General features: G+C 39.7%; 1 protein-coding gene across 7 annotated transcripts; it reads left to right on the top strand.

The window, feature by feature from the left end:
* The first annotated feature begins 288 nt into the window (after positions 1-288).
* PRKRA (protein activator of interferon induced protein kinase EIF2AK2) lies at positions 289-22,000 on the top strand. Of its 7 annotated transcripts, XM_042949256.1 has the most exons (8): positions 289-578; positions 1,130-1,299; positions 4,634-4,715; positions 6,861-6,939; positions 7,997-8,114; positions 10,138-10,232; positions 17,142-17,316; positions 21,290-22,000. In XM_042949256.1, the coding sequence occupies exons 1-8, from the start codon at positions 514-516 to the stop codon at positions 21,445-21,447; spliced, it is 942 nt and encodes a 313-aa protein (XP_042805190.1). In that variant the 5' UTR covers positions 289-513; the 3' UTR covers positions 21,448-22,000. The 7 variants fall into 7 exon arrangements, with proteins under 7 accessions (XP_042805190.1, XP_042805192.1, XP_042805193.1 ...); XM_042949258.1 differs by lacking the exon at positions 1,130-1,299 and having other exon boundaries at positions 4,634-4,764; XM_042949259.1 differs by lacking the exons at positions 17,142-17,316; positions 21,290-22,000 and adding an exon at positions 14,311-14,573.
* Positions 22,001-24,532: the final 2,532 nt, after the last annotated feature.

The following is a 24,532-nucleotide window of genomic DNA, read 5'->3' as shown; positions in this document are numbered from 1 at the left end:
TTCCCCCAGCCCCACCACCAAGAATGCTGAGCTCAGTCTTCACATAGTGTGAGGCTCGCCGACCGACAAGCCGCCTCTCCGGGCCGGAAACCGCCTGTTTAAGGACACAAAACTGCGGCCTCCTCAAGGCCATGGGGGGAGCAGAGAAACGAGCACCCGGGAGCCGCGGGACTACAGCGGGGTACCGGCGGGAGCGAGCGGGACCGGGAGAGGGGCGGAGTCTGAAAGAAAAGGGGCGGGCCGGACGCCCAGGAGACCTGCGAACCGGCGGGCGGGGCCCACCTTAGAGTAAGACCCGCAGCCCAGACAGCGAGGGGGCGTGGCCGGCGCTGCTGCACCGAGGCTCCGCCTTCGCCCGTCCCCTTCGCAAGAGGGACGCAAGCCGGGAGGGAAGGGGGAGTCGGAGGAGGCGGCACCGCTGGAGCGCTCCTCTCGGGGACCGGCTGACCCGGGGAGCGAGGACGTCGCTCGGCACCGCTCTTCCGCCTGCCGCCAGACCGTCCTTTCTCCGCTATGTCCCAGAGCAGGCATCGCACTGCGGCCCCGCCGCTGGAGCGGGAGGACAGCGGGACCTTCAGGTCAGCACCCGAACGGTCGCGGCCAAGCCGGGCAGGGCCGGGAGTGGTGGGCACAAGAGGCGGGGCGGGAGAGCCCGCTTTCCAGCGGCATTCTGGGTAGAGCTCCCTCCCGGCGCTTTCGCCCGCGCGGCTGCGGGCGGACCCGCCGGCACTCAGCTCCGCCCTCCCGGCGGCGCGCGGGCCGGGGTCTGCGGCCTGGCCCCGCCCCGCTTGCGGCCTCGGTGCGCGCGCGGGGTGGGCGGAGATGGCCCGCGGCTGCCGCCCGGGAGGGGGTTTATGTGGGGTTGGTCCTGAGCGGTAGCAGCACCGAAGACCCGAGCGAATCCTCCCCACCCGCTTTTAAGTTGTCTCCTTACAGCCCCTTTCACCCTGCCGGTTGCCCGCCGCAGCGGGGCTGGGAGACTGGTGCGCTTCGCCATCGCTGGTGCTGGCCTCAGGGGAGCTTCGGCGCCTCCCGCATCACTGTTGGTAGCAGTCAAATCTAGCCTCTGTATGCTTCTGCTTCCCTCTCCGCTTTGGCATGCAAGGCACACCTTTTCTGGTTTTTGCAGTTTGGGGAAGATGATTACAGCTAAGCCAGGGAAAACACCGATTCAAGTATTACACGAATACGGCATGAAGACCAAGAACATCCCGGTTTATGAATGTGAAAGATCCGATGTGCAAATACACGTACCCACTTTCACCTTCAGAGTAACCGTTGGTGACATAACCTGCACAGGTCTGTGTGCTCAGTTAACCCCGATGACCATGTGGGTTGGCCGGCAAGACTTGGTATTGCTTTTCAGTTCGGAAAAGTGCCCTTTTTAAACCAGGGACAGCTGTGAGGAGCAGGCTCTTGAAACTGAGACCTCTCATCTCAGGTCATGGGGACTTTCCAACTTCATCTGATTCTCTCCTTCATTTTCTCCTCTCCAGACACCAAGAGAAGCTTAGAAACATACCTTAGGATCCTCCTACGGTTTTTCCAAGAATTAGAAGCAGGAAAGGTTTTTGGAGCAACCATAGCTGGGTCAGTAGGTGCTGACAAGTTTCGTAGTATCATAGATTATAGCAGATGCCCAGAGACCTGATCCCAAAATATTCTGAGCCTCTTCTCTTTGTCCATAGTGTCCATCTGGGACTTTAGGCCCGTTGTACCACACTTGATTCTGTGTCCAAACAAAATGAGGAAGACAGAAGGCTCAAATACTGCATTTTATAGCACCTTCTAGTTCCTGACCCTGTACAGGTTTTAGTAAGATGTCATCTCCTTTTTTTTTTTTTTTTTTCAGTTTTTTTCATGTTTATTTTATTTTTGAGAAAGAGACAGAGCACGAGCAGGGGAGAGGCAGAGAGAGAGAGGAAGACACAGAATCTGAAGTAGGCTCCAGGCTCCGAGCTGTCAGCACAGAGCCCGATGTGCCCCCAATGCAGGGCTCGAACCCAGGAACGATGAGATCACAACCTGAGCCAAAGTGGGAGGCTTAACTGACTGAGCCACCCAGGTGCCCCTCATCTCCCTTTTTATACATGAGGAAACGGATTCAGAGAGATTATCAGTAACATGCCCAAAGTCACATAGCAATGAAGTTTCAGAGTTCAGACTCCCCTTATTATGGTCTGTGAGCTTGAACAAATGATAACTGAAGTTGCCCATTTGTAAATGTAGGCATTCTATTTCTTATGTATATTTAATTGCAAACACAAAAAAATATTGAATACTAAATTTGGAAGAATGCTAAGAAAACAATTCCACAAGAAGGCTGGAGTTGCACCATCTGGTAAATGAAAGGCATCATTTGCTTAGGTCCCTGAAAGTCTGGAATCCACTATTTTCCTTGAAACTGCTTTAAGAAAATCTTGAGGCTTTTTTGTCTATATGAGACAGGTGGATTGTAAATGCCAGCTACAAGTTTACTCATTATGAACCATACAATCATTGCATTACTCCTTTAGCAGATCTATTTTTAAATATTCAGTGAAAATTTAAGAAAAGAAATGGTCTTTTTCCCTTTAAGATTAACAGCCTATGGCAACCAACCATTCTGTGTAGGTCCCCTACTCTCCCCACACTGCCCTGTCTTCCTATGCAAGTTTATGTGCCTCCACAGCTTCAAATACTATCTAAAGGCTGATAATTCTGAAATCTCTGTCTTCAACCCAGCCCCAGTTACAGAACAGTCTTCCAACCTGTGCTTGCTGGGCATCTTCACTTGGATGGCCCAGACTGAATCCATCTCTTTTCCCTTAGATCTGTTCCACCTCTATTCCCTGGCTCAGTAAAGGCACCACCATCACCCATTCGCTCATAGTAGAGTGTTGGGTTTCATTTTCTTGACTCCTTCCCATCCCTCTGCCTCTTGCCCACTCTTCCACTAAGTCTTACTTCCTAAGCATCTCTGGTACCTGCCTCCTTCCCTTCTGTTTTCATTACTGGTGTCTCGGCCGCTGTCTTCGCGCACTTGGGCCACAGCTGCTATCTCACAGTTGCTCTCTCAGCTTCTAGTCTCAGGCTGTCCATTCCTCAAAGGACACTGGCATTCAAATCTTTTTGTGTCCTTCTTGCTGTTAAATCCATTCAGTGGTTTGCCCATCATCCTCTGGATAGATACAGGTTTCTTAATAGGACTTAACAGCCTTGCTTCTCAAAATGTGATCAGCAGCAACATTAGTATCACCTGGGCACTTGAAGCAACTGCTCTAGAATATCAGGCCCCATGCCAGACCTGCTGGATCAGCGACTGCATTTTAACAAAATTCCCAGGCAATTACTAGGGACATTAAAGTTTGAGAAGCACAGATTTCGGAGACTGTTCTTTGATCTCCCTTCCTACCCTCCAACTCTGTAGCCTTTCATCTCAAAACTCATCTCCTTAAGCATTCACCTACCAACTGATTGGAGCTCTTGAGAACACCATGCTCTGTGTTGCCTCTGAACCTTTGCAGGTGTTCTTTTCTCTGCCTAGAATACTCTTCCTAACCCCCAACTCTCTTCACATTACTAGCTTTTCCTAATCTTTTATGTCCTCATTGAGTTCTCTCTTCCTGCATGAAAACTTTCTGAATCCTTCCCAAGTAAAGGAGCTACCCCTTTTGTGTGCTTCCCCTCCACCCTGCACTTAAGCTTGTTTAACACATACGACTGTATTTCAGATGCGTATTTACAGGCAAAGTCCCATACTGGGCTGTGTGGTCTTCGAGGGCAGGGATTCTGTTTCATATTCCACCATATCCCTCATACCTACGTTAGTAGATAAAGGCATATGGGTTGTATGTCCTCAGACATTTGAGAGTCACAGTTGAAATTCATTCCATATCCCTTTTCTTTCTTCCACACTGGAGAAATGGACATCAGCACTTTGGTACCACTTTTGAAGGGTCTCAACACCTAGTTTGAACTCAGAAGGAAATTAGTTGGATTGACTATTTAGCAGGTGTGATTTCTTACTGAAATTAGGCTTCAATTTCAGTGATTAGTCAGGCCTACCCCCTGCCACCCCATTGACTACCAAGAGATACAGATTATATCAAAGACACATAACATAAATTCTCATCTTACCTGTATAAACCTTCTCCCACTGTACCCAACATGTATCTAGGACTGCTTAGCCAGTCAGGGCTTTAATCCAGTATAGGATGGACGATTAGAATAAAATTGTGCACATTTTGCTGTCAAATAGGGTTGATATAAGTAGCTCTGCTCCTTTGAAGAAAACTTCTTGCTACAGAAGAATTTCCTCTCTCTCTAGGAATAAGGAAAAGTAAAATACTAAGTTGTATTTTTCATAAAGTGTGGCATGGCCTACTTCATTACCATTTTATGTAATAAACATATACAGATTTTTTTAATATAGGGATTCATAAAGTTAAATAGGTAAAATGTTTAAAATCATGGGTTTTTCATATATTAATTTCATATGGTGAATATTTTGTTACAGTATGTAGTATGTTTTTATTACCTGCGTGTATATATACAAAAACTGTACTGACTTTGTTTTGCATTATGCAAACAGCTATGCAAGCCTCATATTTTCACAGCATATAAAAACATTTTTTTCTTAACCTTAATTCAGGTGAAGGTACAAGTAAGAAGCTGGCGAAACATAGAGCTGCAGAGGCTGCCATAAACATTTTGAAAGCCAATGCAAGTATTTGGTGAGCTAAATTTCTTTGTATTCTGCAGCTCAAAAATATCATGGCTGAGGTAAGATTAAAATTTTGAACATGGTCACAAAAGCAACAAAGTCAACAGCTGTTAGTATTTAGCTCTAAAATTCTATTTCCTTGTGAAAACCTGTCACCATTAAAGACGACTTTATCCTTAAGAAATTCAGTCCACCAATTAACTGTTAAATGAAAGCTCTTGTGAACTAGGCGTTTTCCCCCCTCACTGGGATGCGACAATACAAAACCCCAGTTTTTCTGGCAAGTATCTTACTGTATTAAGACTTTAATAACTTCTGTACTACAGAAAACAAGGAATGAAGTGGAAAAAGATCAGTGGAAAATACTCTTAGGAATTCTAATTTAGAAGGAGACAAAGAGATTTCCTTTTATTATGGAATGTATAACAAATACAAGAAGATGTTAAGGGGGATGTTAATTCTTGACATGATTTTTCCAAAATGAATTTGTGTTATCACTTCAGGTGCTTTTGGAAAGTATTAGTCCCGGAGCATCTCATGTATCATTGGATGATGTCCTTTGGTTTCTGATGGACACGTCCTGGGGCATGCTGAGCCTTCAGATTCTCTTTACGTGCACTCAGTTATTCTTGGAGTTCAGTCTGGTTTATCTGCTCATAGTTGACAGCAGAGGCCCATGGGAATTTAGGATGAGTTTTTCTCCAGCCTCAGAACTTTTGCTTTAGCACGTACTTAGGTCCTCATGCAGTGCTCCTCCCGTTTCTAAGCTCTTCCAAACCATTTGAGTAGTTTAGAATGAAGCATTGACAAACTTCAGATCTCACAAAATGATTCTTGATTCTTTGGGGTCATATGTTATAGTTGATTTATGCTGGCTTTCTAGACATGCCAAAATGGCATGGCAGGTATTGGATTCTCCCCTTGCTGGTGGTGACCATGCTATTTCTGTGCAGTCCAAAGGTCAACCCAAAGTGTTGAGTACATTTGTAGAAATGAGTGTACGTAGTGTCCTTTCCGCACATGGGCACTTCGCTTTGTCAGCAAAAAAGGCTAACAAACTTTACTATATATTTGTGCTTCTTGACAGATAAGATGGGAATTACTAAGCTGTAATCAGGGCTAAAGTGGCCTGATTTAATACAGAGACTTTCTCACTTCTCCATCACAATTATTTGGGTAGCTTCGGCGTGCAGCATTGTAAGTGAATATTCATATCTCATCAGCCTATATAAAGCTTGAAGTTCTGGCAGGTGGAAAGGAAACTTGAAGAAGTGCCAATAACTGAACCTCTTTTGTCACCAAAGAAATGACTCTTCAGCCTTGTAGGTGATAGTAACCTTGAATGCAGCTTTATTCAGTGTTACACACTCATCCCCCAACTAACTAGTAAATTTAAACTAGTTAGAAGAGATTGTTCTCTTTTTCCCTAATTACAATCCCCACATGCTGGAACCAGATTCATGCAGGCCATCTATTTTATGCAGGATATATGTAAGTCTTAGGAGGATCATTCTAGCATAGAGCAGATGATATATCAAACAGATCTTTCTTCTTAAAAAACAAAACAAAAAAAACCAAACAAACAGATCTTTCTTCCATAATTATATGAGGGGAAAAAACAACTTTATGACCTGTATCATTCACCTTACCAGGCTAAATTTCCTAATTGTTAGTCTTCCCTTTTTGTGGCTGTAACATTAGTATGCTTTATTTAAATACATTTTTATTGAACACATAATATACAAAGCACTACAAGGCTTATGAAGGTAAGTAATCCATAGGCCCTACCATCAAGGATTTGACAGTCTGAACACAGGAGAGGTGTGGTGAGGGATGGACAAATTACATGTATTTGTAAGAGTATAATTTATGGTCATATAATTTGCCTAAGAAAGGGTCAACCCAAATGTCAACAGTTCTAAGGAGGGAGAGATTATGTTTCATTGGAGTAACAGGATAGGTTTCTTAGTGGAAGTGGCATTTGAGATATATCTCAGATAATGGATAAATCATGTTCTCATCCAGGTGGGGAAGAAAAGCATTCCATGAAGAAGCAAGAGCAAAGGCATAGAGGATTAAATAGGAAATGCTTGTCATGTATTTAACAGTTTGGGGAAAAGTATTTTGTTTTATAACACTTTAAAAAAATGTTTAGCTTTGCAGTTCCTGACCCCTTAATGCCCGACCCTTCTAAGCAACCAAAGAACCAGCTTAATCCTATTGGTTCATTACAGGTACGTTGCACAGTTTTTCCTTACTTAACATGTTGTCTATTGAAGAAAGATGTCATGTATTGATGATATCACAAGGGCTGAAATAAGGAATAAATATTTTAAAGATAAGATGGTATGATATTTTGTTTTCCCAGTTGTGATCATTAGATATTACAGCACTAACTTGAAATTATTTTCCTATTTATTTACGTTTTGGATTTTCTTCCATATACAGTATCTGCCTTTGGTTTGTGGAATTCTCATTTGAGATCAACAGGACCTCAGTGCACATGGGTAGAGTGTTTTATACTTTAAGAATATTTCTTGCCACTCTTGTGACAAACCTCTTTCTACTTCTGTTTAGAACAGAAGACTTTATAAAGAACCCAAATCGGGTAGCCTAACCCAAGAAAGGGGAAGTAGTTTATTTGCTTATTCTATAAAACAAACAAACAAACAAAAAACCTCAGCTTTGAATTTCTGCATGCGGAATATCCTTCTTGCAGATTATCCATGTGCTCTGTTGGACAGCTCCCCTCCCTATTACCCAGCCGGTCCTTTGGTCCCTTTCTTGCTGTCTGAGTTTTTCCATAGTGTTCTCCCCTGATCTTTCCTCAGCTTTGTCCAAGTCTGTCTGTTTGCCGCCTCTGCTCATCTTGCTGTTGTTGCAATGCAGTAGTTAGCTAGCTGTGGGCAGGAAGTCTATAACTAGGAAAGAGAGGCATTAGGAACTGAATGACAGTGAGACCTGTAGATGTCCTCACTGATGTTCCCCGAGAGGGCAATAGTAGCTCCTCTTTCTCTATGAGCTCTTTGATATTGGCTCTCTATGGCTTAATGGAAGAACACCATTCCTTCCTAGCAGTAAACTGCTTCAGTTTTAGTATTGTGGGCTTGCAAGATATAAAATGCTGGAGTATTTATGGGGAATGTAGGGTCTTCCCCCATTTTTTCATTGCAGAATATCATTATTCCTTTCAAACTTAGAAATGGGATCAAAATCATGAAAGACTATCGTTTATGTGATTAAGCCATTGCATAGAAAAATTACTACTAAAGCCGCATCTCCACTTTCTAGGAATTGGCTATTCATCATGGCTGGAGACTTCCTGAATATACCCTTTCCCAAGAGGGAGGACCTGCTCACAAGAGAGAATATACCACAATTTGCAGGCTCGAGTCATTTATGGAAACTGGTAGTTACTTCTTTTTACTCTCTTAAAACTGAAGACATTTGAAATACTTTTACATGATGAATGACTATAGAAATTTCTGTTGTGATTTCCTTTCAAATATTTCTGTGGGGAAAAATTGATACACTCCTGTTCTACTGTCTCGTTCTGCAATTGAACTTAAGTTAAATATTTGGCTTAAGAATTCTTATACTTCAGGGGCGCCTGGGTGGCTCAGTCGGTTAAGCGTCCGATCATGATCAGCTCAGGTCATGATCTCGCAGTTTGTGAGTTTGAGCCCCGTGCTGGGCTCTGTGCTGACAGCTCAGAGCCTGGAGCCTGCTTCAGATTCTCTGTCTCCCTCTCTCTCTCTGCCCCTCCCCTGCTCACACTGTCTCTCTCTCCTTCAAAAATAAATAAACATTAAAAAAAATTTTTTTAAAGAATTCTTATACTTATTAATTTGATATTTTTCAGAATCATGGAAAATCTTGTAATGGAAAGTAGCAAATAATTGACCCTTTACACAGTCTGCACTGATGTGTTAGTGACTTAAAAATCATTTTAGAAAAAAGCAATAGTGAACCTCTTAGGAATTTCAACAACTATTGTAGAAGATTGGAGGACTAGAAGAAGATCACATTTGAAGACAAGATGATTAATAAGAGTCTAGGTGGCAAAAACTAGCGTGAGATAAAAATAAAGTAGAAATCATCCTTTTGAATGATAGCAACTTCCATGTTGTAAAAGGCCAGAAACTACAAGGAAAAAGTCTCTTAATAGAGCACTAGTGAGGGTTCCTATTTTCACTTCTGCAGCCTGTTTCTATCATTCTTAAAATGGCATGAAATGAAATTTTACCTTGGCTAGATAGTAGTTTCAAATAGTAAGCAACTGTTTGCCCTTGAGAGGCAGTGTGGACCAATGCAGAAAGCACTGAACCAGAAGTGGGAACTTCAGCTCCCATGCTTGATGCAGTCCTTGGTGTGCAAAGGTAGGCCGATCACTAATCCCTCTGGGCCTCACGTTTTTTTTTTTTTTTTTTTTTTTAATTTTTTCAACGTTTTTTATTTATTTTTGGGACAGAGAGAGACAGAGCATGAACGGGGGAGGGGCAGAGAGAGAGGGAGACACAGAATCGGAAACAGGCTCCAGGCTCCGAGCCATCAGCCGAGAGCCTGACGCGGGGCTCGAACTCACGGACCGCGAGATCGTGACCTGGCTGAAGTCGGACGCTTAACCGACTGCGCCACCCAGGCGCCCCTACTTCCATCTTTTTATTTTATGGATTTAAAACGTGAGGCCCAGGGCGCCTGGGTGGCGCAGTCGGTTAAGCGTCCGACTTCAGCCAGGTCACGATCTCGCGGTCCGTGAGTTCGAGCCCCGCGTCAGGCTCTCGGCTGATGGCTCGGAGCCTGGAGCCTGTTTCCGATTCTGTGTCTCCCTCTCTCTCTGCCCCTCCCCCGTTCATGCTCTGTCTCTCTCTGTCCCAAAAATAAAATAAAAAAAAAAAAAAAAAAAAAGTTGAAAAAAAAAAAATTAAAAAAAAAAAAAAAAAAAAAAAAAAGATGGAAGTAGATGATACTTATGATGTCTTTCAACTGCAGTTATCTTCCCTAAGCCCTTTTTATTCATGTTAAAAAAATTCCACACAGTTGTCAGTGTATAGAAGTTTACAAGCAAGAAGTCGGCATCAAGAGATAAGAGTTACAATTCAAACGTACCTTGATAAATTTGAATGCTTGGTCACAGTTAAACCAAATGGGATTCATTGAAGCTAGGCAGAGGGAAATAGAGCTGTTCCAAACACAAAATATAACTATTAAAGATAGTTAAAGTTTATTAAAGATAAACTGCCAAAGAAGTGCCTTCAGAAATGTAAGAATTAACAGTTGTATGAGGTACAACAAGCAAAGATGGCAGGTCAGCAAAAGAATAGTGTATAAAAATCATCAAAAACAACATTTTACACATCTGATTATTCTCTGTGGACATTAATTTCTTTCCTAAACCTACTTTTTTTTTTTTTTTTTTTTTTTTTTTTTAGGAAAGGGGGCATCAAAAAAACAAGCCAAGAGAAACGCTGCTGAGAAGTTTCTTGCCAAATTCAGCAATATTTCTCCGGAGAACCACATTTCTTTAGTGAGTAATGATCAAGACACCTATGATGTCAATGTGATTAAGTAGCTCTTACTGTAGGAAACTTCCCTAGATTCCTTCTTGTATAGACACCTCAGAGTTGCAATTTTTAAAAATCTCCTCACTGTTGAGTTCTACACCACCCCAGTTTTAGCTGTCACGGGGTGACTAGGTGAGAGGGCTTGGGAGACAAAATCAAATTCGAAATCATATGATGGATTCTAAAATGATAGGCCAGTAGTGCCATTTTTGCCTTCAAATTAACAATGCACTCCCATGCCTTTGTTCATTCATTCATTTATCCACTCACCAAACATTTAGTGAGCTCATACTGTGTGCCAAACTTTGTGTCAAGTGCTGTGCATACTGTGAATAAGACAGTTTCTGCCCCTAGGGAATTTGTAGCCTACTGAAAGAGAAAAGACCCCAACAAACTGGTCCATAGAGAGGGTGCTCGGGAACATAGGAGAAGGATCCAGCCAAGACCAGGGGTTTCAGGAAGACTTCTTGCAGGAAGTAATATCTAAGTCAAGACCTTAGGATGAGAACAGGAGAAAAGAAACCCAAAGAGGAAAAAAAAAAGCACGTACAGACACCTAGGAGTAATACATTATATGCCATCCGGGAACCCTACATAATTTGGTGTGGATAGAGCATAAATTTGGAGGAGAGTGTCTCAAAGAGTCAGGCCAGAGAGGCAAAGAGGGATTAAATCTGGAAGGGACTATTATAGTAAAGAGATTAAATTTTATCCTGAGGGCAGAGCAAAATCATAGGAATTTTAATCTGGGAAAGACAGGATTAGAAGTGGAATCACCGGCTGCACTGTGGTGAGTGACTAAGTCTTAGATGCTAGAATATTGTTACAGAAAACAGATGAGAAATGATGGTGGCCTCTACTACACTGGTGGCAGTTGAAATGGTCAGTGTGTAAAAATTATTTTGAAAACCGAAGTGAATGGGGCATGGTAACTGATTGGATGTGGGGAGTAAGGAAAACGGGGGAAATAAACATTTTTAGATTGGCAACTGAGTAGATGATGGCACCATTTAATAATATGGGGAACACAGAAGATGAGTGGGATTTAAGGGGGAGAAGATAGTAAGTTAAATGCAGAATGTATTGAATCTGAAATGTTTGTAGAATATGTTAAGTAAAGATAGTAGGCAGCTGGGCAAACAAATGTAAAGCTTAAGAGGTTAGGCTACACGTGACATATTACTTGTGATTCTGATATTTAGAGATAGATACATCTTGTGGTACATTCATTATCTGAGTGTTTATGAGGTAGGGAATGAGACGTGAAGATTATAGCAGTGCCAAGTTTATGATAAAATAAGGGCTCATTCTTAGAGAAAAAAAGTCAAAGACATACACATTAATATGATTTTGGTTTTACCTTTTTAATAGAAAAACATAAAACATTGCACCCACTTCTTTTAAAATTGGATCAGAGATGACACCAGAATCACAAAGCACAGATTGGTTTATAGGTGAATTCTGTTAAATCTTCAAGGAAGAGGTAATTTCCAATGCCATTTAAACTCTTCCAGGCAATACGTCTATAACATAGGGGAAGCTTCTAAATTTATTTTTCAAAAACAACAATAACACTAACACCAAAACCTGACAATAGCAAATCCTGATGGAAAAAAATTATGGATTAATCTCCCTTATAGTGAAAAACCTTAGTAATATATTCAGTGGAACAATAAAAGAATAATATACCATAGAGAGGTTGGGTTTATTTCAGGAATGCAAGGATATTTCAAGGTTAGTAAATCTGTTACTATAATTAATCACATTAATGGGTCAGAGAAAAACAATCTTCCCAATGGGTGCCAAAAAGATACTTGACGATCATTGATAAACACTATTAACATATCCCTATTGTGATTCAAAATATATACCTCAAAAAAAAATCAAAATCATAGTTATGTATTTACTTATTACATCCCTTCCCATTAATTTCATAAATATGACAATGATATCCACTAATGGCATTTTTTGAACCTTGTTATAGAGGTACCAATCAATATAATTAGACAAGAGAAAACAATAAGAGGTTGAAAATCAAAAAAAGGAGATATAAATGATCATTAACTGAAAATAATATGATTGTGTTCCTATAAAATCTGCTAGAATAAGAGAATTTATCAAGGTAATTGATCATAAAATTAATAAATAAAATCAATAGCTTTTCATATTATTTACAGTTATGAAAGTAACCACCACAATAATTAAAGAGGATACTTAAAAATTGCTTCTGGAAAGGGGACCAAAGGTAGGGATGGAGCAAAGCTCAGGATTATTGCTTTTATAATTCTGTACTATTTGACTTTTTGTTGTGTGTGTGTATTACTTAACAAAAGTTATGGAGCTTGGTAACATTGATCATTTTATAGTAAAATAGAAATCTTTTTTAAAGTGTACTTGAAAAAAATCAACAGTTTATTTATAGATATTAAGAGGTAGAATAAAAGAGATCTTATTTTCAACAATAGAAAAGAGGATAATGTGCCAGGGAATGAACGTAAAATGACATGTGCAGGACCCATGTGAAAAAAACTTTAAAACTTTACTGAAGGATTTAACAGAAATTGAATATATGTAAAGCTGTTTCTTTATTAACAATAGGAAGACTCAATATTGTTAATATAGTACTTAAGAAGGTAATGTAGTCTCAAAATCTGCTGGAATTTGGGGCACCTGGGTGGCTCAGTTGGTTAAGCATCTGACTCTTGATTTGGGCTGAGGTCATGATCTCCCTGTTGATAAGATCAAGCCATCAGGCTCTGGGTTGACAGCATTGAGCCTTCTTGGGATTCTCTGTCTCTCCCTCTTTCTCTGCCCCTCCCCTGCTCATTCTCCTTCTCTGTCTCTCAAAATAAATAAACTTTAAAAACCAAACAAACAAGCAAACAAAAAATCTACTGGAATTCACTTTGGATCTCAATACAGCTTTACTGCATTTATCTGGAAAAATGAACTCTCAAGAATAGCCAAGAAAACTGAAAAGAAAGAGTGCCGAAGGTGGGGTTATACCTTACCAGATATACTGTAAATCTATAGTGATAAAACACGTACCGGTACAGGAATAGACAAAGGATAAAATAGAGAACCCAAGTATAGACCATAATCATATAGGAGTATAGGATATGATAACAGTGAGATTTCAAATCAATGGGCAAGAGGATGGATTATTCAATAAATAATGTAGAAGTAATTTAACAGCCACATTTGCAGGAAGGAAAGGAGAGGAAGCTGTATATACCTGGGCATGTGTGACATATTTAGGTTGCTCCCTTATTCCTTATATCTAAATAAATTTCAGATGGATCAAAAATGTGAACATAAGAATTGACAGGCTCTGTGCTGACAGCTCAGAGCTGGAGCCTGCTTTGGATTCTGTATCTCCCTCTCTCTCTGCCCCTCCGCTGCTCTCACTCTCTCTCTCAAAACTAAACATTAAAAAAAAAGTATGACCATGGGTCGCCTGTGTGGCTCAGTCGGTTAAGTGTCCGACTTCGGCTCAGGTCATGATCTCACGGTTCGTGGGTTCGGGCCCCACATCGGACTCTGTGCTGACAGCTCGGAGCCTGGAGCCTGCTTCTGATTCTGTGTCTCCATCTCTCTCTGCTCCTCCCCTGCTCATGCTGTCTCTCTCTGTCTCTCAAAAATAAATAAATGTGTAAAAAAAAAAAAAAATTAAAAAAACAAAAAAAGTGTGACCATAAGAATTGAAACCAAGTATGAGAAAACTTGGAAGAGCTTTCCTTTTTAAAATTCTTAGCATAGGGAAAAATATTTTAGTATAACCTATAAGCTATAAAGTAGTAGAAGATTTATAAATTTGACTACACAAAACCTATTATTATATGGCAGTAAAATTTGTAAATCTAAGAATAAGAAGAAATTATTTGGAACACTGATCTATAAATGGACTGTTTTCTGTACCACATAAAAAGCTCTTACACATCAATAAAAAAGATAACCCTGTAGAAGAAATACAAATGGTTAAAAAAAAAATGATCAGCTTCATTCATGGACATTAAACTAGATACTATTTTCACCTTTTAGATTGATGAAACCTACAAAGTTCGATAGCACCTGCTGTTGGCGAGGGTATCTGAAAACAAGCACCCTCCAAGAATGTTGATGGAGGTATAAATTGGTTTAGAAATCAGTCTGGAAGTATTTATCAAAATTAAAAGCATACATGTTCTGTGACTCAGTTCTACTTCTAGAAATCATCCTACAGGTAAAGACATCCAAGTGCAAAAGAGTTTTATTGTAACATTGTTAGTAAAAGCAAGAAATCAGAAATAACCTAAAACCCATAATTGAAGACTGGTAAGATAAATATAGTACATATATGTGCATTGACATGAGAAAAATGAACAAGATGTAGAAGAGTAAGCTATCATTTTTGTTTGAAAAGAAGACTATGTGTGCTTGAATTTAGAACAGTTATAGAAGGATATTGAAGAAATGTTTCAACATTAAGTACCTCTGGGGAGGGCAACATAAGTTTCCTGGGTAGAGATAGTAAGCAAAAGAGACTATTTTTCATTATATATTTGTTCCTATTGCAATTACTATATCAAAGAATGATACTTTTTAAAAACCAAATTTTAAATTTCCAACTAAGGAATATGAAATTCTATTTAAAGATCCTGAATAACCAAAATAATGTTGAAAAAGAAAACCAAAGCTAGATGCATCACAGTCCCAGACTTCATGTTGTTTTAGAAAGCTGTAATCATCAAGATAGTATATTAATGGCATGATAACAGACCTACTGATCCATGGAACAGAATAGAGAACCCAGAAATGGACCCACAAATGTATGGCCAATTAATCTGCAACAAAGCAGGAAAGAATATCCAATGGAAAAAAGACAAGTCTCTTCAAATAGTGTCAGGAAAATTGGACAGCAACATGCAGAAGAATGAAGCTGGACTATGTTCTTATACCAAACACAAAAACAAACTCAAAATGGATGAAAGACCTACAGGATACCATCAAAATCCTAGAGAAAACAGGCAGCAACCTCTTCGACCTTGGCCACAGCAACTTCTTACTAGACATGTCCCTGGAGGCAAGGAAAACAAAAGCAAAAATGAACTATTGGGACCTCATCAACATAAAAACTTCTGCACAGTGAAGGAAACAACAAAACTAAAAGGCAGCCTATGGAATGGGAGAAGATTTTTGCAAACAACAAATCAGATAAAGGGTTAATATCCAAAATCTATAAAGAACTTATCAAACTCAACACCCAAAAAACAAATAATCCAGTGAAGAAATGGGCAGAAGATGTGGATAGACACTTTTCCAAAGAAGACATCCAGATGGCCAACCGACACATGAAAAGATGCTCAACATCACTCATCATCAGGGAAATACCAATCAAAACTACACTGAGATACCACCTTACACCAGTCAGAGTGGCTAAAATTAACAACTCAGGCAACAACAGATGTTGGTGAGGATGTGGAGAAATGGGAACCCTCTTGCACTGTTGCACTGCAAACTGGGGCAGCTGCTCTGGAAAACAGAGTGGAGGTTTCTCAAAAAATTAAAAGTAGAACTACCCTATGACCCAGCAATGGCACTACTAGGAATTTATCCAAAGCATACAGGAGTGCTGATTCAAAAGGACACATGTACCCCAATGTTTATAGCAGTGCTTTCAACAATAGCCAAATTATGGAAAGAGCCTAAATGTCTAACTGATGAAATAAGGTGTGATTATATATACAATGGAATACTACTTGGCAATAAGAAAGAATGAAATCCTGCCATTTGCAGCAACATGGATGGAACTGGAAGATATTATGGCAAGTGAAATAGAGAAAGACAGATACATGTTTTCACTCATATGGAACTTGAGAAACAACGGAAGGCCATGGGGAAAGGGAAGGAGAAAAAAAATAGTTATAAACAGAGAGGAAGGGAGGCAAACCATAAATACAGAGAATAAACTGAGGGTTGATGGAGGGGATAGGAGAGAGGGGGAAATGGGTGATGGGCATTGAGGAAGGCACTTGTTGGGATGAGCACTGGGTGTTGTATGTAAACAGTGAATCCCAGGAATCTACCCCCAAAACCAAGAGCACACTGTATACACTGTATGTTAGCCAACTTGACAAGTTATATTAAAAAATAAAATTTTAAAAATAAATAAGACTAAGAATAGCTTGCCCTACTTTGTTTTTGGCGTACGATATGAAAGCAATTTGAGAAAAATAAACGAACATGGTAGAAAGGGATGGATATAAGGGAGAAAAAAGGGGAAAAAAGAAAACAAAAACCATAAGCTCGGTTGGGATCTGGGAAAAGTCTGATAAGAACTTTTAGACGTCCTTCCTTTCATTTGAATGACTTGTTCTTCTCAAACCTAACTTGCACATCGCACCTTTTCTACAGTTTGTTTTCTGCTCTACAGCTGTTAGTTACAATGATTGGTTGGTATTTAATACAGGAAATCATGAAGATAAGAACATTGGTTTTTATTTTAATTTGTAAATTGCTCCATTAGGCAGATTCAGTTATTTGCAGGTTGGTTTATACTGCTCTTAAATTTCTTAAGACATCTTTTTTTAACACACATCTTAATGTGGCCATCAGAAAATTTGGCGGAGAGACCTTTGTCCTACACAAAAGTATTTTTAAATACTTCCAGTATATTATTGTATGTGTTTCTTTCTTCTGTAACATTGTGGTATTTGTTAAGAGTGTCCTTGTTGGTGTTGTCTACTTTAAATGGGAAGTTTAACCAAATGGTATCCATTTAAACACGCTCTCTTGGTAGAGTATTAAATGTGCCTAATAAATACTTTTAATTATATCATAGCATTAGAGCCCAGTCAGAGTTAAAAGTCTTAATTTTCATCTCTGTTTTTCAGACAAATGTAGTAGGACATTCTTTAGGATGTACTTGGCATTCCTTGAGGAATTCTCCTGGTGAAAAGATCAACTTACTGAAAAGAAGCCTCCTCAGTATTCCAAATACAGATTACATCCAGCTGCTTAGTGAAATCGCCAAGGAACAAGGTTTTAATATAACATATTTGGATATAGGTATGATTTTTTTCCTTAGCTTACCTCAAAACCTGTTTCTTTTTAAAAAGTATTTGAAAAACAAAACCTGTGTTATAATTTATTTCATTGACCAGGGATTATAAATATAAATATATATATTTTTTATATATAAATATATATATATAATATATATTATATATTATATATATTAATATTATATATATTATATATAAATATATATATTATATAATATATATAAATATATATATTTTTTCACACACACACATACATTTATAAATACATTTTTATTTATAATAAATACATATTTTATACATATATATAATTAGAATAATAATATTTATCATTGATCTGTCTGTCCCATTCTTATAAATAATGCTAATAGCTATCATCTATACAGTTGTAATAATAAAAACAGTAGCTCATATTTATAGTTTTATTATAGGCCAGGCACTGTTGTGGGGATATTACATATTTCAACTTAACTGAATTCTCAAACTAATCCTGTGAAATAGGTCTATTATTTTTACATATAAGGAAAGAAAGTAAGGCACAGGAGAGGTTCGGAAACTTGCCTGAGATGACAGCTAGTTAGTGGTAGAGTCAGATTAGGGGAGGAGTCCCCTAGACACAGATACTGTGTCTATTAAACTAGCCCTGATGGAGAGCTTGACAAATAAAAAGGCACCCACACTTCTAGAACAAGTACCAAGGTTGTGGGGGCCAGACCCCTTCTCTCCACTTTGTCACCATATGCCCATTCAAGGATATCAGTGGGGACAAGTACTTTATAACTCTGTTCCATCCCAGCTATTCTAGATTTCTTCGAGCTCTTAATCACTTAGATAGACAAACGTGGACAAATTACATAGCAAGTCAGTTTGGATTTTAATTAGCTTTATAAAGCCAACCTGTGTTTGTGGCCTGTGTGCATGTGCGTTTGGTGTCTTGACTTAACATGTGTAATATGTGAAGAATTTGATATCCCTTATAGCATCCCCAGTGGGCTATGGGGACCTAGCTTGAAGGAGCTGTTAGCTGTGGTGGTTAGATGCTTAAAGAACTTCTGATTGTCTGCTACTTCCCGAGTGCAGTATCTTAATATACTGAAAATGATGCAGAACCTGGGAATTTAGTACGGACACATTGTCAGAAAAGATGGCTGATGGGAGACGATTCATTCAATAAATATGTTGCAGGGAGTATGGCCGGAGTCACAAAAGATGAGTCCACAAACAAAGTGCAGTTAAGTGAAGGTCCTCATACTTGAGTCAGAATGAAGACCCCCAGAATGAAGCTTCTTTTTATTAGGATAATTGCTAAAGACTACGTGCATAAAGTCAGCTAAGCAAGTGTGTTAATCAGTCTAATGGCTTAGCTTTTCAAGGTTGAATTTCGAGTTAATTGGTTTCTACAACACTAGGAAGGGTCAGGTGTGAAGGAGGATCCGCCCTGGACAATGTTAATGGCTCTAGGCATTCCTTATGCAGCAGCAGCAGTGGTCAGCTATGTAAACATGTCCTAAGGCCTTCTGTCTCGCTCTGTCTCAAAAATAAATAAACGTTTAAAAAAAAAAAAATTTTAAAAAAGGGGCGCCTGGGTGGCGCAGTCGGTTAAGCGTCCGACTTCGGCTCAGGTCATGATCTCACAGCTTGTGGGTTCGAGCCCCGCGTCGGGCTCTGTGCTGACTGCTCAGAGCCTGGAGCCTGTTTCAGATTCTGTGTCTCCCTCTCTCTGTGACCCTCCCCCGTTCATGCTCTGTCTCTCTCTGTCTCAAAAATAAATAAACGTTTAAAAAAAAAAAAAAAAAAAAAAAAAAACCATGTCCTAAGGCCTTGTACCTTCTCCAGCCCTTCCCTTTTGAAGTCTTTTCCTTTGATGCTTCTCTCCTGCATCTCCCACAAACATATTTGTAAGTATCTACACTTTGTTGAGTGTTTAAGATACAGAGATGAATAAGCCATGTTATGAATAGGACTATGGATAGTTTTGAATCTGGGAAAAGAAGGAAACTTAAGATGGCCTTTGAGATTATGAATTAATGATGCCTTTAAAACGAATCTTACCAATTTTAAGAACTAAGTAGTTCTTGTAAATATAGAACAGCAATCTAAAAACCACAGCTAATTTGGCCTTTTTTTTTTAATTCGGTTTATTTGTTTGAGAGAGAGACAGAAAGCAAGCTGGGGAGGGGCAGAGAGAGAGAGATAGGGAGACACCGAATCCGAAGCAGGCTTTAGGCTCCGAGCTGTCAGCACAGAGCCTGACACAGGGCTCAAACTCATGAACTATGAGATCATGACCTGAGCTGAAATTGGACACTCAACCAACTGAGCCACCCAGGCGCCCCTAATTTGGCCTAACGTCCATGCAGTTACCTTCCAAAGAACCTAAATGTTCTCCAAAAAAGATATGCAAAAGGCCAACAAGCATACAAAAAGATCTCACTATTATTAGTCATCAGGGAAATGCAAATCAAAGCCACAGTGAGGTACTAATTCAGACCCACTGGGATGATGACTATGATGAAGAAAATAGAAGATAACAAATGTTGACAAAGATGTAGAGAAATTGTAGCATTCCTCACTGCTGGTGGGAATGGAAAATGGTTGAGCTGCAGTGGAAAACAGGAATTTTGCTGCTCTTCGAATGAGTTACCATATGACCTAGCAATCCTGCTAGGTATATACCCAAAAGAATTGTAAACTGGTATTCGAACAAATACTTGTACACACATGTTCATAGTAGTACTTTTCACAGTAGCCAAAAGGTGGAAACAGCTCAAATGTCCATAAGCAGATGAATGGATAAATCAGTCGTGGGATATACATGCAATTATTATTATTCAGCCATGAAAAGAAGTGAAGTTCTGCTACATGCTTCAACATGGATGAACCTCGAAAACATACTAAGTGAAAGAAGCCAGACACAAAAGGGTCATGTTGTATGATACCGTTTATATCAAATACCCAGGGTAGGTTAATCCAAGATGGTTGCCAGGAGCTTCAGGGGAGGGAAAACAGGGAGCAACTGCTTGATGTATCTGGTGTTTCTTCTGGGGGAAATGAAATGTTGTGAATGTTGTGTAACTAGTGAGAGGTGGTGGTTGCACAATATCTGAACGTACTAAATGCTACTGAATAGTTCACTTTAAAATGGTTAGCATTATGTTATGTGAATTTTACCTCAATTTAAAAGAAAACAAAAGAGCCTCAACGCCAGCACTAGAAAGCCTCTTCACACATGAAGTCATTCCACTGTATCTGGATGTTTCCTGTTATATGGACTCTAGCTGAAATAGCGTTTAATCATGACCACTTTTAACAAATTGTAACTCACCTGTTTCTCTTTCCCTTGTGTCATCTAACCGTCTTTAGTGACAGTGATTGATCCGTTGATGAGAAGAACATTTGTTTCCTGAGTTTAGGTATTTTTAAAACACCCTAACCCATATGCAGTATGGAACTAGACTATCTGCATAGATGTATAACAAAAGAACATTGAAGGCAAGAGAGAAGTCTTGCTCTGAACCCTGTATTTCCTGGTTCAGATGTCTACTGAAAGTAACTCTAGACTTCATAGGGAAGAAGACAATCTCTCTAGTTCTCTAGCAAATGGTTTTTTCCTCTCTAAAAAAGTCACTGTGGTTCAGTTTGCAAACACTGTTCAACTAGACACATTAGAATTGCCTTGGGAGCTCTTAAGAGGAAATGCAAGAATCTGGCCACTCCAACCCCTAGCCCTGTGTGTCTGATTGAGCCTGCATTTCTTTTGAGCTCCGTCAGGTGGTTATGAAGCCCAGTTGTGTTTGAGAGCTACTGGAGTTGATCAGTTGTGTTTTGGTGTCTGTTTGTATAAGGATGATAAAGATGTGGAGGAAGCAGAGTCCTATACCATGGGTCTCTAAAGGAAGACAATAGTAAAACCTTGCTTTCACAGAGAATCTGCTTTCTATCCACTTGGTCTTAACTGTCCCGTTTGAATGTCATTGCAGAAGAGCTGAGTGCCAATGGACAGTATCAGTGTCTCGCTGAACTATCCACCAGTCCCATCACAGTCTGTCATGGCTCCGGGATCTCCTGTGGCAATGCCCAGAGTGACGCAGCTCACAATGCTTTACAGTATTTAAAGATAATAGCAGAAAGAAAGTAAGCCTGAAGCAACTTAGAAACCCCCCGTAGCACATAAGAAGTCCCCCTTTCACCCCTTCCCAAGTAAAATGTTTACTATGTTTGAGTTTGTGTGTCATTTCTAAATCTCTTCATAGAGTCCATCAACACCCCAGATTTAATTATCTCCTGGTAGTTATTAAGCTCTTTTTAATGGCTTCAACTTTGTATTGGTATATTGTATTTATAAACTTTGTACCATAGGCAGAGTGTAGCGCCCATTTTACAATGCCATGTACATAGAAGGAAGAAATTGCATGTTTGTTGTTGATGACCATGATGAAGATGATGAAGACTAAAACTACTGCTAGCAACAGTCTTTCTTACTGGTGCTTAACCTCTTCTTTGCGCAAGGCTTTGTAAAGGGAATTCGAAGGAAGCCCCTTAGAACTACAAGCGTTGAGGAGCTCACTATCAGGCCTCTGTTGAATGTGAGTGTTGAATTTCAGGGAACATGATTGGTCTGCCGTTCATTTGAATCCATGTAATAAAAAGCTGTTGTTATAACAGATTCCGTTCATTTTATTAAAGTGTTACTGACCTGACTTTGGCCCCTTCTTTTTAGCCATTCTTGTGAGTGACATAATGTGGATATTCTGTTATTTAAGTATCTCTAGTGTACTTCTGAAGATCAAAGTTGAGGAAAAAACCTATGGCCTGAGCAAAAATTCACAAATGTATACATGATGAATCACTTCCATATTTTCTCTAAGCAACTGCAAGTTGGTCTTTTTCTTCAACATAACTGTTTGTAGATGAGTTAGCAGTTGAAAAAGCATTAGTAAGATTACCAAAAAAACCCAAAAACTTAAAATTGAATTATAACTCAATTCCATTGCAAGAATGTTTCAAACAAAGCAATGAATGATTGAAAGGTTAAGAGAGAAGCTTCATGAGCAAATTTTAATTTTGCCTTTTATGTTTCCATATATCATCATCTAACACCTCAAGCGGTCCATCTGCCAGCACCAGTGGATAGTGCTCCTTTTGTAGATTAGATGGAAGTCTCAGGCCTGTTTTCAGAGCTCAGGGAAAGCTTCAGAGCAGGAGAGCGCTGAATGATAAAGGTAGGTTTTGACAATCTCAAGTGATAATCTAGCAGGAAGTATGTAACAAGTATTTTTCTGTCTGGGAAAAAATCAGACCTAAGTAGAATCCTTTGAGAAGAACAAAACAATAAAGGAAAACCAATGCATGTAACTTATTTAAAACTGTAAAGAACACTTTCATATTATAGCTATACATATCAGTTAAACCATGGAATTCTAAGGATCTGTTCTTGATGAAGTTAAGGAATACACAGTCTAGAAACAAATTTAGGCATAAACAGGAACTTGTGGGTCATTAAGTTTAGACTACTTTAGGTTTTTATGAATGCTCTGGAATATAGAAGGGGCACAATGAACTTTAGAGATGACAGACTTCTGCACAGCAAAATGCCGACTTTGAAGAGGGTAAGTTGAGGAAAGATTTCATAAGGCATCGGAAAAAGAAAAGATCCTGGTTGGGGGGTGGGGGGTGGGTGGAGAGGAGAACGGGAAGGACTATAATTTGGTTCTAAATAGTACTGATGAAATGATGAGGTCTGAGTATAAGGTGCTCAGAAATCCTACTCCTCCTGCTGACTGTTTTCTCTGCTGCTTTCTGGATCTGGAGGAAGCATGTGTTTTTAAAGATACTGTTCGAATGTCCCCTCTGTTGGGACTTTCTAGGGAGTGAGCTGCACCATCAGGTGATCTTTAATACCATTTTGTTCACCATTTTCTTAAGGCTCTTAACCCATATAATCAGTTTTACCTGTTAACCACATTAGGTGAATTTCCCAAATAGGCTTTGAGCAGGCAACAATGCCATAGCCTCAGTTCTAACAAGGCATCAGTTCTAACACATGATAGGCATCAAGTGATGAATAGAAGAGTGACAAAGGTAGCAATAGCCCAATATGATAATATGAGTTTAATAAATTATGAACACCAATGTGCCCAGCACTAAAACAGGCTTCTGGGATACAGTGTTGACCCACATTACATTATGTAATAAATACCCATTTGGGCTCACTGATAGCAAGGGACATGATAGGACCCCAATTAATGGAGGGTACATAACTGTTAGTACATAACTGTTAGAAACCTGACAACTGCAATTATGATAAGTGGCCAGTCCAGCATGCCAGCCTGAAAGATATGGAGAGGGTCTATAGAACATGGTAACACAGATGGTCAGTTAGCAAGGGTACTGCTCTATCTGTACAGTCAAATCAAGGTGGATGATCAGTAGGCTGACAGCAAACACCTCAATAAAAATGATCCCTCATCCAGTTTCCAGACCCAAGCCAGTTGTTGGACCCAGACCCATTGACTGAAAGAGAATCTGGGTGCCCAAGAGGAAGAACCCTGTAAAGGACCAATGACATAATTTGTGGGGCCCAATGCAAAATGAAAATCTGGGGCTCCCTGATAAAAAATTAAGAATTTTAAGACAAAGATGGCAGAGTATTAAACTAAGAGCGAGGCCTTTCTAAGCTTGGAGCCCTGTGTAACTACACAAGTTGCACATCCACGATGCTAGCCCTGGCTATCAGAACTTGGAAGTAACTTAGAAATTGAAGAGTCACTTCATTCAAGTCAGTCACATCCACTTCTTTTGGCAGGCTAAATCCAATGCCAGGCAAACAAAGATCTGACCCTCTTACTCTAATTTGGGACAATTCTGAAGGGCCATTCAGCTTCGGAGATTCCCATGGGGTCAGTTGAGAACTTGGTTGAGATTATATCACAAACCAACTCCTCCTCTGCTCAATCCCCATTTCTTCCCATTCTTTCCACAGATGAGGATCCCAAAAACATTTGCTAAATAAACCTCCTGCTCCAATCCCACTGTCTCCTTCTCCATCTGCTCCATCGGGAGCCCAACCAAAGATATAGACTATAGCTTAGTGAGAAAAGATATTAATAGAAAAAATCAGATTAATCATGTAATTTATAAATCATACAAAATTACAACTCTGGAATACTCCGGTTTCTCTTTAGATAAATCGTTTGCCTTTTATTATAATTCTAGAGAAAGGA

This window comes from Panthera leo, chromosome C1 (assembly GCF_018350215.1).
Source record: "Panthera leo isolate Ple1 chromosome C1, P.leo_Ple1_pat1.1, whole genome shotgun sequence".
Classification (NCBI taxonomy): Eukaryota; Metazoa; Chordata; class Mammalia; order Carnivora; family Felidae; genus Panthera; species Panthera leo.
The sequence above is the reverse complement of the archived record's forward strand: the minus strand, read 5'-3'. Positions and strand labels throughout refer to the sequence as shown.